Source organism: Eleginops maclovinus, chromosome 11 (genome assembly GCF_036324505.1).
Source record: "Eleginops maclovinus isolate JMC-PN-2008 ecotype Puerto Natales chromosome 11, JC_Emac_rtc_rv5, whole genome shotgun sequence".
Classification (NCBI taxonomy): Eukaryota; Metazoa; Chordata; class Actinopteri; order Perciformes; family Eleginopidae; genus Eleginops; species Eleginops maclovinus.
The window spans coordinates 10,342,054-10,356,351 of NC_086359.1; the positions used below are offsets into that span (position 1 = coordinate 10,342,054).

The 14,298-nt window shown below is 39.8% G+C and overlaps 1 protein-coding gene across 4 annotated transcripts; it reads left to right on the top strand.

Annotated features, from left to right (window-relative positions):
* The first annotated feature begins 632 nt into the window (after nucleotides 1–632).
* Nucleotides 633–11,080, top strand: LOC134871953 (clathrin interactor 1-like). 4 transcript variants are annotated; one of them, XM_063894991.1, is made up of 12 exons: nucleotides 633–836; nucleotides 3,664–3,768; nucleotides 4,250–4,346; nucleotides 4,630–4,738; nucleotides 5,007–5,213; nucleotides 5,729–5,897; nucleotides 6,304–6,583; nucleotides 6,680–6,761; nucleotides 7,313–7,390; nucleotides 7,733–8,049; nucleotides 8,521–8,701; nucleotides 8,814–11,080. In XM_063894991.1, exons 1-12 carry the CDS (start codon nucleotides 796–798, stop codon nucleotides 9,176–9,178), a joined length of 2,031 nt encoding a protein of 676 aa, XP_063751061.1. In that variant the 5' UTR covers nucleotides 633–795; the 3' UTR covers nucleotides 9,179–11,080. The 4 variants fall into 4 exon arrangements, with proteins under 4 accessions (XP_063751061.1, XP_063751062.1, XP_063751063.1 ...); XM_063894992.1 differs by having other exon boundaries at nucleotides 6,304–6,577; XM_063894993.1 differs by having other exon boundaries at nucleotides 6,367–6,583.
* The last annotated feature ends 3,218 nt before the right edge of the window (nucleotides 11,081–14,298 follow it).

Genomic DNA, 14,298 nt, shown 5'->3' on the forward strand with positions numbered 1-14,298 from the left:
GCACCTACCCATATTTCTTTTGATTTAGTAAATAAATATGTTGATGTAAAAGAGACAGAAGTTACTGAAGGAGCTGAGTTTGTTAAAAATCCAATGTCTGATGACAGTTGCAGGTGAATTTTATCTGCAAAATATCTCCAAGACAATTGTGTTAAGCCTCTTAAACTATACATTTACTCCAAACCACAATATATTATGATTTTAATGTTTCTAAGTTGGTTCCACAGCAAGAAACCAACAAAATGCCAAATTCCTAAAAACGTAAACATATGCTGGTCAGTTATTAAAAATGTGCTTTTTATTTTATTGAGGTTACCCTTGGCAAGGCTCCCTCATGTCCTGGTGTAGTGTATAATTTGCATTAATATAAAATTGATTCATAATTTCAAGTTTCCAACACAATTCTGAAAGACATTGCTTTGCATTGACACAGTAACCTAGGCTGTATTTGATTTCCCATGCTTTCTGTTAATTCATATAACTAAACATGAAGATGAAAACCATGTATATGCCGGCAGTAACATATTATATAATTATTATGATATATATATTACATTTTTTTGTATAGTTCGCAAGCGAGGGAACATATCGACGCTTTATGACGTAGGCAGAGAACGACGTTTCCGTAGCAACTGGGGCCGATCCGTTAACCGCAGCGGCCGTTGTACTACCGGAGCTTATCAAGGAGCTGGGGGGTATTGTCGTCGGTAAACCGACACCTCCTCTGTCTTGAGAGGCGAAAAGACAAGGGGGCGACACACTATCGAAGCGGCGATCCCGCAGTTCCGTGCGGGGATGCTAAATATGTGGAAAGTCAGAGAGCTAGTGGACAAAGCGTGAGTAAAACCGAGGAGCAGGTGGAGCTGTTGGCCGTTTGCTCTATCTGAACCGCTAAGTGGCTGCTAAGCTAACCGGCTAGCTAGGCGGCTTTACCCAGGCAGCATCAGCACCTTTAGCTGGGCAGCATCAGCAGCTTTTATCGCTGACAGAGGACAGGATACGTCACGGAGATAGCCCCTCAGCTGTTAGCGTTTACTAGCTGGCTAGCTGCCAGTCTTCAACACTGTGGCATACATAGATATTTGTGTTTAACAATAGATTCTTCCATTGCATGTTTTATTCTGCACCTATTCAAAAAAGGCAGGACAATTATAATATTACAAAATCCGACTTCATTTAGATCCGAACCACAACGAACGCTATCCAGTTAGCTAATTTCGATAGCATTGCTAAGCCCAGGTCGGCTCTGTGTGTACTGTAAGTGCTGCTGCAGAATCACGCCCTGTCCCACCCCGATGCCCTCTACCTATTCCATGCTTTTACCTAACATTGTATCCTCATACACGCTAAGTATTAATGATGGCAATCTTAGATGCCAGATAATTGTTTGTGGATAGTACTTTTGCTGCCTATAAGCGGAGCATCCATGTCTCATCGCAGCCCACGATGACCCCATGGTCCCGGACAGTGAGGACAACAAAGCTGGTCCAAACAGCTTATGCTTTAATAGCTGGGGTTGTTGATGTAGCCTCCTAAATTGGGTTTTTTTGTGTGCTGGACTGCATGCTTCATTGTGAAGTGTCTGTGTGATAACTTTTGTTTCATGTAGAAGTACAAATTCCTGTGTTCAAATTCTAATGTGTCATAATAAGATGAATGTGTAAAGAAAGTAGTAACAAGAGCTGTAAAATAATTAAAGATAACATAAAATAGAAACACTTTATATTGATATACTTCATTCTGGTACTGAGTGGTACTCGGTTACTATTCACTATCAGTTGCTCACTCAGACATCTTTATTATTTATTTTGTTATACAGTTTGTCAAGTCATTTAAATGTTGTTGGTAGAGTTTTTAATGTCGTCATTTTATTAACGGCTTACATGTCTGTTATCGGAATACAATGTGTTCTCTTCTCTTCAGTTTGCGGATGAAGCAGAGGCGCTGCTGGGCTTTCTTGCCAATTGACGTGGTGTTGTTTCACCATCCTGAAGCAACTAAATCCAATTTTAAATGTTGTGTCTATTATATATTATATATATTATGTGATCCAATAAACCTCAGTCATAAATATCTACCTTAAATGCAGTGTAAGATGCATACTGTGTGGGTGTTGTATTAGCACTCATACTATAGCCTAGTTATTTTATCTGAATACTGAAACCTTGAAAACATTTATATAAACTAACTGCCCAGTGGCAACGAGAGTCCGATATTCCAAATGCATTTTGCCCTGTATACCTCTTGAAATACAGGCCATGAAGAAATCAAATATATTTATTTTTTTACATTTCAACATTCGAGACCCTTCTTTCTCTGGTTGGCTTCATGCTTTATTGGACCAATTATTTTGCAAAATGTGATAAGGGGAAAAAGACCGGTTGATAGAATACATTTGCATACAGGAAAGATGAGTGTAGAGAGACAAGAAAGGAGATAAGAAGAGGGAATAATACAATAAAGAAGTAGCACAATCTGAGAGCTCAACAGAGATTTAAACGGAGTAATAGGGACCTGCTCCCATCAGCTTTTGGTGGTGCATGACTGGGCCTGATGAATACCCTCTATTATTGATCTACCTCAACAGAGCTGGCAGCAGCAGCCTTGCTTTCCCTGCAGATGAAGAGTCACACTACTACTGAGCTCTCGCTGTCTCTGTGTCTGTCTTATCTGCTGACAATAACACAGTCAAAGGCAGCTCTTGTATTGTACAGATGCCTCTCTTTTCCTTTAGCAGGAGAGTGGCACAGCTTATATGAGAAAGAGATGGCAAGGAAAGGTGCTGTGGAATAAAAGAGGAAGACAGGATCATGAGTTTTGGAGAGGCGAGGAGTATCTGAGAATACAACAGGATAGGAAATGGAGTGAAAGGTGTGTGGTTCACATTTTTAGTGCTGTGGTTCTTCGGGGTCTGTAAAGCAAGCAATGCACATCAAGAGATGCAATATACACAGACAGGAAAACAAACACAGGCAGATGGTGAGCACACACAAAATCAAAGCAGGCAGGGAGCAGGCATTGCTTATGGCGAGGTTTGACTGTGTTTACCTCACTGTTTTACAAACACACACAGATGGATACACACATCCTGCTCCCCTCTCTTTCGTACCCACATCGACTCATCTCATCTCTCTTTTGTTTTCCGGACTGCTGAATATTTTCTTTCACACAGCGCTCGTGTCTGCGATTTTGTCCTCTGAAGTGCAGTGGTCAGGCTTTTAGAAAGCTTTCATTTATAATTCAGGGAGCTGAGATTCTCTTGTCTTACTTTGTTTCATTGTGTGTTTGACACCTGCATGAATGGAGATATATTTGGTGTGATAATCCTGTATTTTACACCCATTGTCATCTTGAGCGTGTGCTGCATAATTGAGGCATTCTCATGTGAAGCAGTACAATCTGTGTTGTTTAGAAGTGTGTAAATATACAAAAGTGTGTATTTTTGACTGTATTTGGGTCTGCCTGACCTGGAAATGTGAGGAGTGAAGTGTGAAGGGAATCAGGACATCAGAACAGTTGCTGGTAACTTGCAAGTGGGACTGACGAACTGAAAGACAGGAACACAAAGCCACAGGGTTTCACCTTTACATGTGTGAAATAGTGACGTGAATCCAAAAATATGTCGGGGTAAATTATAAAGAAAATGTGTGTTTGTATCAACAGCACTAATGTGGTGATGAACTACTCCGAAATCGAGTCCAAGGTGAGAGAGGCCACTAACGACGACCCCTGGGGACCCTCCGGACAACTGATGGGAGAAATAGCCAAGTATGTATAGGACACACACACACACACACACACACACACACACACATACACACACACACACACACACACACACACACACACACACACACACACACACACACACACACACACACACACACACACACACACACAAACAGAGTTCTATGTGCAACCAAATACATGCTTTTTATGACTTGGGTAAATGGTGTATAGTAAGTATAACATACATTTTAACACAAAGTCTTTAAAAAAAAAAAAGTTTTATCAGAAATAAAAAAGGTCAAATATTGAGTTTTAGGTTTAATATTTGATTTTAGGAAACAATTTAGGAAATCCTATTGATATTTCATTGGTTGCTTGAGAAGATTTGGGGAATTTAGGATGCCTTTTCAATGCGTTACTCCTATTTTAAGTTACTGTGGGAGCATTACATTCAATACATTAACATGCATTGGGTTTTCAAAGCACTTTAACCTTCGCGGTCTTGTGTTTGTGTGTTTAGATCCACCTTTATGTATGAGCAGTTCCCAGAGGTGATGAACATGCTGTGGACCAGGATGCTGAAGGACAACAAGAAGAACTGGAGACGAGTGTACAAGGTACCGTTACACTGTGGTTCGTTGGATGTTTCCCAGATGTGCAGGTGTTGTACTGTAACTGTGGTGTTGAAATGAAGTCAGACACCCATATGTGTTCCAGTGTTTACATATTTATGGTATTTAAGTTTAGTTTAGAGAAGGGACAGTTAAGTAAAGCAGAACAGATTTTTTTGAAAGGAAAGATTATTTCTCAGTCATTTTACCTAAATCCTCCCCCAAGTGAACTCTCTTATCACGTCTTTCAGTCCATCTCTTACCATCTCTTTCCTCCCTCTACACACAGGCTTTACTACTGTTGGCCTATCTTATCAGGAACGGGTCTGAAAGAGTCGTCACCAGTGCCAGAGAACACATCTACGACTTGCGATCTTTAGAAAACTACCACTTCATTGGTGAGTCTCTTTTTGAAAATGTAGCTACTTCGATTTCTTCACAACGTTTATGTTAATTTGTTTGCAAAATATAGAGAGTTTTTTTCCTCTGTGGAGAATGAATACAGTGTCTTCAACAAGACTGAATTCTGTTAGTTTCATTGTTAGCATTCCTGCATAAAAAAACAACAACCTGCCAACGGTGGGTTGCACTAGATGAAAGGTCATGAGTTAACCAGAATTACTACCAGTCCTCTTGATTGAGTTTTCTATCTGTGCTTCTGTCCAGATGAGAGCGGTAAGGATCAGGGCATCAATGTGCGTCAGAAGGTGAAGGAGATGGTGGAGTTTGTCCAGGACGACGACAGACTGAGAGAGGAAAGGAAGAAAGCCAAGAAGAACAAAGATAAATACATTGGAGTCTCCTCTGACAGTATGGGAGGAGGAGGTGGAGCAATAGTATTAGCAGGAGGAGGAGGAGGAATTATTAAGAACTGTGAGTAATTCAGTGCACGGTATTTGACAGCTAATGACAAAAGTGAATTAAAATGGTTATAATAACTTTACCTATACAAACCCAGAGGAATTCAAATGCTTTGAATAATGGATATCATGTAAAGCAAGCATTGTAGACTTTTTGGAAAGATATAAAGTCTATATATAAAGATGTCTTCAATGATGTGAAACACAAAACAGTATCCTCTGTCATGTATAGTTAAGCCTCGTCTGCCCATGTACTAAAACCGTTATAATTGTATCTAAGTATTGTTGAAAAGAGTCTATTATTTATCCTGTAGAGTAAATAATACACTACATAACAAGAAGTCGATCCACAGAAAATCAACTGCTTTAGATAGTTAAAACATTTATCGATCAACTTCTCCCAACTTTTCCAATGCAAGGATTTTCTGTTGTATGATTTCAAATGATATCGTTTTTGATTAAGACTCGAAGGAAGTCTGTAAAACAGCTCAAGTTTAAATGTCCTTTTCTATGTGTTCCTCCTTCAAGCTAACGAGTTGGATCGGAGTAAGTGGGATGAGGACTGGGATAAGAGCAAAGGAGCTTTCCCCTTTAGCGAGAAGCTCGGAGAGATCAGTGACAAGATAGGCAGCACCATAGACGACACAATCAACAAGTTCAGAAAGAAGGAACGAGACGACTCGCCCGACAGAATCAGGTAAATGCAACCACTGTTAGTATCACAAATATCCAAATAATGCACTCGCCTCACCACGCACTCGCTGTCATTTGATTAAGGCTACATGCCCTTCCTATATCACATTCAGGCCTATTAGAATATACCGGCCCAATCTGTGTATCTTACCCGCTGCTTCACCTCAAATTTTATCTCCCAAGGCAAATAGCAGGCCCTTTCACTAAAGAAGGGCTTAAAGAGAAGGGTGCTTAATGAAGAGTTAGAGACAGAGGGTTAATACTGGTATACTCAGACAGACAGTATGGGAAATATGATGTGATATTATTTGAACATTAAAGCATGTAAACATGTGCTTATAGAAACCTAAAATAAGTATTTACCTGATATCTATCCTTTAATAACCAAACACAATACAATAATTGCACAGCAAAAAACAATCAGTACTCAAGAGCGCTGGTCCTCATTCGTCCTTCATGTCTGGATGCCATAGTGACAACGAGGAGGATCGAGCATCGAGGAACGGTCGGCAGGAAACCCTTGAGTTCAAAGATGAGGAGGAAACTGTCACAACGAAGAGCATTCAGATCACACAGGCAACAGAAACAACGACCACCACCACACGGAAACGCAGCGGAGCGACAAGCAACAAGACTCTGGACCTGGGAGCTGCAGCCCACTACACCGGAGACAAGAGCCCAGAGGTGAAGGTGCAAACACACACACTCGCACTCACACTTTAAAATGTGGGATGGATTATTAATTGTAAATTATAAATCACTGCTACTCTCTGCTTCTGTCTTCAGTCATCAGTCAGGCAGTCTTCCAGTGGCGGCCTAGCTGACCTATTAGTGATTGACCCTTTATCCAATCAGAGCACTGCAACAGGTAAATACAAACTTTCACGAAGGCAAAGATATAAAAAAATGAAGGCCAGGATCTCGGTCTAGGAATGTGTTGTAAAACGTTTGTAAGGTAACTTCATACATGTATTAAGATAAAGTGGTTATTTGCCTCTTAACTAATCTAAGTATCACAATCACTTGATTACTTTCCGTTACTTTTTGGATTACGTCATTAGGAAATATGCAAATATAGTTGAGATTTCTTCATTATTTTGTGTGAAAAGCAAGAAAGGGGAACAACAGCAAGTTCTGCCCTTCAGCTGGGAAAATGATGCCATTATTAAGGGCTCAAATAATTTGGCACACTAGTGTTAAACTTTGATCAGCCCCAGTACCCCTGCAATTTAATTTATCCTACATGCAGACTTTCAGATTTGCCTTCGATTTAAGGGGATGACTCTCGTGCCAAACAAATAACTTTCCCTGTACTTTAATGTTGTTCCTCCTGAACAACATTATATTGATTATGTTGATTTTTTTGTTGTTTTTATATACCCATGATCTTTTTATATACCCATGGTTCTTTCCATCCAGGTGGCAGTTCAGACCTCATTGGTGGATTTGCTGACTTCTCTTCTCCTGCAGCTTCTGCCAGCCTCCCTAACTCCACAGGTAACTGAGTCTTACTTCTATCAGCTCTTTTTGTTTGGTTAATTTTGTACAGAACAAGGCGGAAAATTATACATTGTGTAGGGACAAAGTGTAAGGATATAGAGAGAGTCTGTACAAAAGGGACAATTAAACTGACTGAAGATAAAATGATGAACAAAAAAAAATCTAGAGTCTGATATCAGTCACAGTCTTAGTAGATTATCAGTTTATGGCAGCGCCCTAAAGATTTTTAGAAAATTGGCGTACATTCGGGAGAAGGAGAAAGAGTGGGGCTGTTCATGTCAAAGTCCAAGATGAATGTTATAATCACATCTTAACATGTCTCTAATCTCCTGTGGCCAGCTGCTGCACCATCCAATGGAAACGGAGAATTTGGAGACTGGAATGCTTTTGCGGCCAATCAGCCAGCTTCGCCCGGCTCTGGTTCCTCCCAGCCCGTCACTGATCTGTTTGGCAGCGTCCAGTCGCCCCCGTGCTCTAAACCCGCCACCGTCCCACCTTCTGCGGAGCTCTTTGATCTGATGGGTGGAGTGAACCACCAACTAACCAATCCACACGCAACGCTGAGTGCCTCTCAGAGCATGACTTTCTCTCTGGGGGGTGCAACGCCAGGGGCATCTGTTGCTATGCCAACAATGCCCCTTTCTCGCTCTCAACAGGTATGTACGGTTCACTTCCTGGGCAGGGACTCTTAGCCTATGTAAGGATGTATGTCAGTGCACCTTTGAAGAATGCTTCTTGTTCAAATGTTCAACACATTTAAAGTAAGGGATGCACCCAATTTTGATAATTTTGCACAAATATAATTCAATATTTATTTATGAAGAAGTCTCAAGTCTCTTCCACTATAATTAACATGTTATTATTATTATTGTTATTATATACACATTCACGTTGCACTCTCTTTGTCAATGGTTCACATAGAATGCGTATACACATCCTACTATAGGCCTTTCATATTTGAGGAAATATTCATTTCTGGCACTTTCCAGTATTTAATTTGAATGCCTTTTATCTCCTGATACTGATGACATGCCCATATCAGTTGGTTCCTAGTACGGAGTTCCAGTTTCTGGCAGTAAATTGCATTGAGTTTTAAGTTCTTGACAATGTGTTTTTCTTTATTTTAGAGCCTGGGAGGCATGACATCTCAGCAGCCCTTTGATCAGCAGAAGGTTGGTGTTGGAGGTCCAGGATCGCTAGGCTCTACCTGGTCGGACCCCTCTGTCAACATCAGCCTGGACTTCCTATCAGCAGGCCTCAACCCCACCAAGACACCGCCCACACTCAACAACATCATCCAGCATCAAGGTATCGTCTTCCAAATTGTGATTCATCTTTTGTTTGCATTTTGCACAGTGTTGCTATCTCACTTACTGGTAAAACCTAGCATTAACTTCTCCCTACTCGTGTTTATGTGCAGGAGTTCCTCCCCTCAGCCTGTTGTCCCAGAACTTCGGAGGACTGAACCTCAGCTCCCCACCTCACGTGACCCCCATTAGACCACCAGCCAATCCCATGATGGCCGGCAACGCCATGGGAATGCCTGCTAACTTGTCATCGAGTCTCCCCCCGTCTATGACTACAGGGACCATGGGGATTGGAGGACATCCTGTAAACCAAGGCATGATGGGAATGAACATGAGCATGAATTTGGGCATGGCCGCTCCAGTGATGATGGGCGGTATGGCGGGCATGGGAGTGCCAGGAGCAGCGCACTCCATCAGCCTGGCCATGGTTCCTCCTAAACAGGATGCCTTTGCTAACTTTGGCAGTTTTGGAAAATGAAGGAGTGCAAATGTGTGTGTGTTTTAGTGTGTGTGTGTGTGTGTGTGTGTGTGTGTGTGTGTGTGTGTGTGTGTGTGTGTGTGTGTGTGTGTGTGTGTGTGTGTGTGTGTGTGTGTGTGTGTGTGTGTGTGTGTGTGTGTGTGTGTGTGTGTGTGTGTGTGTGTGTGTGTGTGTGTGTGTGTGTGTGTGTGTGACATTTTGAGAGTTTGAGCCACAGAAGGACTGCTGTACTTGAAGACAACCTCGCATGTTTCTCTCGCTGCTTCTGCTGTTTGTGGCCAGCCTGTTGACACGTTCATGGGGACAAAGCACCCACAGGTGCCCCTCACCTTTGTTTGAGATGTGAAATGATATCATACAGAGAGATTAAAGCCTATAGTCATTACTTCCTGTAAGGAAAAGGTTCACCCTCTTTCCCTGATTTATAAATGAACCACAGTCTATCTCCCGTCATTACAAAAGTCAGTGCATACAATTACAAAATCTTTATTAAACTGAATCCATTCTCTGGTCCTCCAGCAGAGGGCAGAATTAGTGTATGCTTATTCTTGAGCCTTATAAATGCGTTTTACTTTTCCTCCTCTTCCTCTTTTTTTTATCAGTCTTGTAGCAGTTCACAATCATTTAATGATCAATAGAATACCTAAGGTTTTATTAAAGTTGTATTGATGAGTAAAACCTTTAACTGCTCAGAACAAAACATTTTCAGCTCTTAATATTATAATGATCGGTCACTTTTAATAGTGATAAAGGTGATTATTATGTTTCTGGATGCCTCTGACTGATTAAAGTGTTTATCAGTGTTTTGTTTAGATTTCTAGTAATGGATAGTTTCTCCTCTCTTGGCCACACAAGATGAGGAAAATATGCGATAAGTGAAAACCTCGTTGAATATCGCAATGTGTCATCAGTTATACCTTTCTGCTGCTTTCCAATATACTGCTAAAAAACAACAAACTGTTTGTCAAATGAAAAGAATATATAAGAAATGATTTCTAACATTCTTTTATTGAACTGAATTGAACAGAAATGGCAGATCAGACAAAGAATAATACTTACATTTTCAAGCAAAGTTTTCTGCTGGTACTCTTTCAACTAAATAAAAAAATCCTTGAGTTCGATATCAAAGTCTTCTGTTGTTGACATTGACATAATGATAGGAAAACAACATAGTATACAGCCCTACTGTTTATTCTTTTTCATACTCTGTTTATGTATAGAGGTATAGGATAATGTGTATTATTCTTTTTTTTAAGGGGACAATAATGATTATCAACAGACTTAACATTATGATCCTGTTTATTTTGTCCTTATTTAAAGCGGTCTCTCACTTTTCGGTCAACCTAGCAATGTATCTTTTAATTGCAAACTTCATTTCGTCAGCAAACAAGCTGACTTGGAAGTATCTTCGTGCAAAGGTTGCATATCTGCATTTCACCACCTGTGTCCTAGGAAATAACCGCCCCTAAATTTGACATGGAATAGCTGAGTTTTAATTAATTATTTCTTAAGGGTTCGGGAGGTCTTGAGTGAAGTGTGTGCAAGAATAGAATGAATGTGTGTGTGTGTGAATTTTCGTATAGTTTTTGCTGTTTGATGTGTTAGCAAAGCTTAGCAGAGCCTCTTGTCATTTTCTGAGGCACTGCACTACAAAAGACCAAATCTTTATTTTGTTACTCTCAGAAGGATGATTCCATAGCTATTAGTTTAATATTTTTATTAGTTAACTTGTAAGCTTATGTTCATATGGGAGAGCTACTAATAACATAATCAAGTTGAAGGGAATCATGTTTTTGTTTCTTTTTGGTACAGCTCGTTTCATTTGATTGTACTCTATATTTTCTGTACTTCATTCAACATTAAATTATAACATTAAAAATTCAATTTCTTCTTTTTCTGTAAGAGTATGCAACTTTTGTGTTCTTATCAGCAATGTATGACACATTTTAAACCAATAGTTCTGAGTTTGTCTTCCTGATTGTGCGTAAAGCAAAACATTCAAGAGATATTAAATGGTCAATTTGGCCATTCTGTATAATGAATACTTTTACTGTTGGTTCTACGAGTGTATTTGCATGCTAACTTTTTAAATGCAGTAGGCCTACCTTTACTTGTAACATAGTATTTTCTACACTGAATAGCATTATAGCTCTTGAAAAAAAAATAATGTAGGGGAAATTACATTCACTAAATAACTGAGCTAACAGAATGAATATAGATCGAAAATAAACATTTTGCATCTGGAGCGTTGCTCTTATTTTCTTCCAAACGGGTTCTCTGAGCAATCCAGTTGTCACAACACAGATTTTTTTTAAACAATAAAGTGCCAACCCGAATTAGAGCGACGGTCCTTGCAATAAAAAATAATGAAGGTTAAAATTAAATCATTGTGGACAACCAGGAAGACGGGCCAGGACCCAGCGAGGACAACGGCAGCCAAACCCGCCTCTCCATGCCTTCAGACCGGATCCACGGATCAGATTCATCCGCTGGATTTGACCGGAAAAGGGGTCAACGCTTACACGCCCCCAATGGTTAGTGCCAATCACAACTTTATTGAAAATAAAACTCCTGCATTGTACATGTTTCTTTAGTCAAATAACTTAAGCATTAGCGAAAATCAGAAGTTAAAGTACTCAATGCCGAAAAATGCAATCCTATCTGTCTAAGCTGATACCCCTTTATTGTATCATTAGAACGATTTTTACTTTATACTTTTTCAATCTATTATGACCATTTACCGCTGGTTAGTTTGTGAACCTCTCACTCAATTATTTTACCTTGGCGTCTTAAAATACATAATCATTTGTTTGTTGTTTTTAGTATGTTTTATAAATGTGCATACTTACTGGTAAGTTATCGAACAAACATTGGGATCTAAAAAGTTCAATATTGTTCTTTTTAATGTATAAAGTGACATGAAAATAAAAGAGTACTTCAAATTTGTACTTACCGTAAATGCACTTATTACTTTCCACAAATGTTTCCAGGTCAGTACTGTGAACCCTTTTCCATCTTGGGATCACATGGTCCCGCTGCGGGTCTCAAAGGTAAAGCGGGGTTCAGCTGGAGAACCTCGGAAACAAGATCGAGCCCACCTCACCCCAACCTCACCCACAGGAGCTGATGGTCAGGTCATCAGTTTTACTGTCCAGCCAACGGATGAAGGTACAGTGCCCCATAGGGCCTGTGTGTGATAAAGCTGGGGTATGAATGTATAGGGATAGGAAAGTATAATTGTAATGGGGGTGAAGCAAAACTTTGAGACAAGTTAAAGTCAACATGTTATTTTTTATACAATTTATGAGCTAAGCAAATCAAAATTGGGATATTCCGAGAATTTTGACATTAAAGTCATCCTAAATTAAGACTATTATAATAAGTCAAAAAGAATGAGATTTTTGTTTATTATAGTCTTGAAAGACACTGAGTCAGATAGCAAATTGAAATTCACTGAAGTCCAAAATAAAGAACAGGTTAATGAAGTTTCTAAATGTCCCTGTGTGTGCGGTGCTGTGTACATGTGTGACAATTTAGAGCTGATATGATTCAAACCCTCCATTTCCATGCAGCATTCTCCATTCTAGTCTTGATTCATGTAACTAACCCAATAATTTACAAATTTACCACGAAAAAATCCCCAAATGTCTCCTTCAGATATTAGGCGGTTGCAGACTGTCCCAGACAAGAATGGACACATTAAACGGCCCCTGAATGCCTTCTTCGTTTGGGCTAGCATCCATCGGCGTGCCCTTCAAAAAGCCTCCCCTCTAGTCAAGATGACGTACACCTATGAATTGCTGGGCGACGAGTGGTCCAAACTCAGTGAGGAGAAGAAGAGGCCCTACTATGAAGTGGCTGCCATACTGAAATACATTCACTGGCAACATTTCCCTGGTATGGACATTTACACAGCAGATTACAGGGTGAAGAGGTTTAACTCAAGCCTACTGTTCAGTCTTGTTTGCAGATTTACAGTAGGTTTTCAGTTTAGATCTGATCTGATATATATTGTCAACATCTGACTTTCACTTACTTGTGCTTTTGATTTTGTCATATCATGCCAGATTATAAGTATCGCCCCAAGAGGGAGAGAAACATTGTGCAGTTTTCCTCAAAAAAGGCAACAGGACAGGACCCGGGTGTTATCTTCTCAAATGCCTGGCCTCAAGCTCAGTCCAAGTGTTGTTGCCCCAGTGCAGCCCAATATCCCAACATGATGAGCTATGCAGTTTACTATCCTTACGAGCTTTCCTGCCCATGTGATCAAATGGGCCTCTACTCAAGGGCACAGATCGACGCCTCAAGGTCAGACATCCTCAGTGAATTCAGTTAAGTGATTTTTTAGAGCTAGTTCATGTTTTTCAATGCTTCATCCATTGCTAATATTAATTATTATAATATTTTTTATTAATTTCTATCAATTCCATGGACAAGCAAAAGCACTGTTTCTATTAGCTTTCTCCAATACAGCAGAGAGCTGAAAATTATTTGGCCTTGTGTGCAAGTGTTCTCATATTTATTCAAAGAGCCAGATTTTTACCTATGCAAGATGCTTACATTTTACACACTGTCTGTGACGTGATGCTTTAAGATGTTGTAAGTATTCACCGAATTCACAACTCAAATACCTTTTCTTTTACATATTGAACTGAAGCTTTTTCTAATTGATTTCCTGTATGCTAAAACCCAAATGCCAGGTATTCCACAGAGGGGTAATGTGTAATTACCACAACACTCAGATGACTGCATCAGAGGGACCTGAGCAGCCTCATATTTTCCCCAGTCAACAGCCCTTGTCCAAAATCAAAGTGGAATGTAAATATGAAGATGGTGTTGATGTTGTTGGACTGATCTAGGAGATGATCAGCACACACAAGCGTTATCATCAACACGTACTTAAATTATGAAAATAAAACCTCTATGGAATAATTTTCTGACTCATCTTAACATTGAAAAAATCGTAACCCTGAAAAAATGTATATCTATGCCTCTCCCCGGGTGCCATACATATGGCAGCCCAATGCTCTTAACATTAGGATGGGTCTCCCCTGTCTTCTTAAATCTTCCATCCAGATCGTCTTTTTAAAAATATGTTTTATCGGATCATTTAAAAAAAT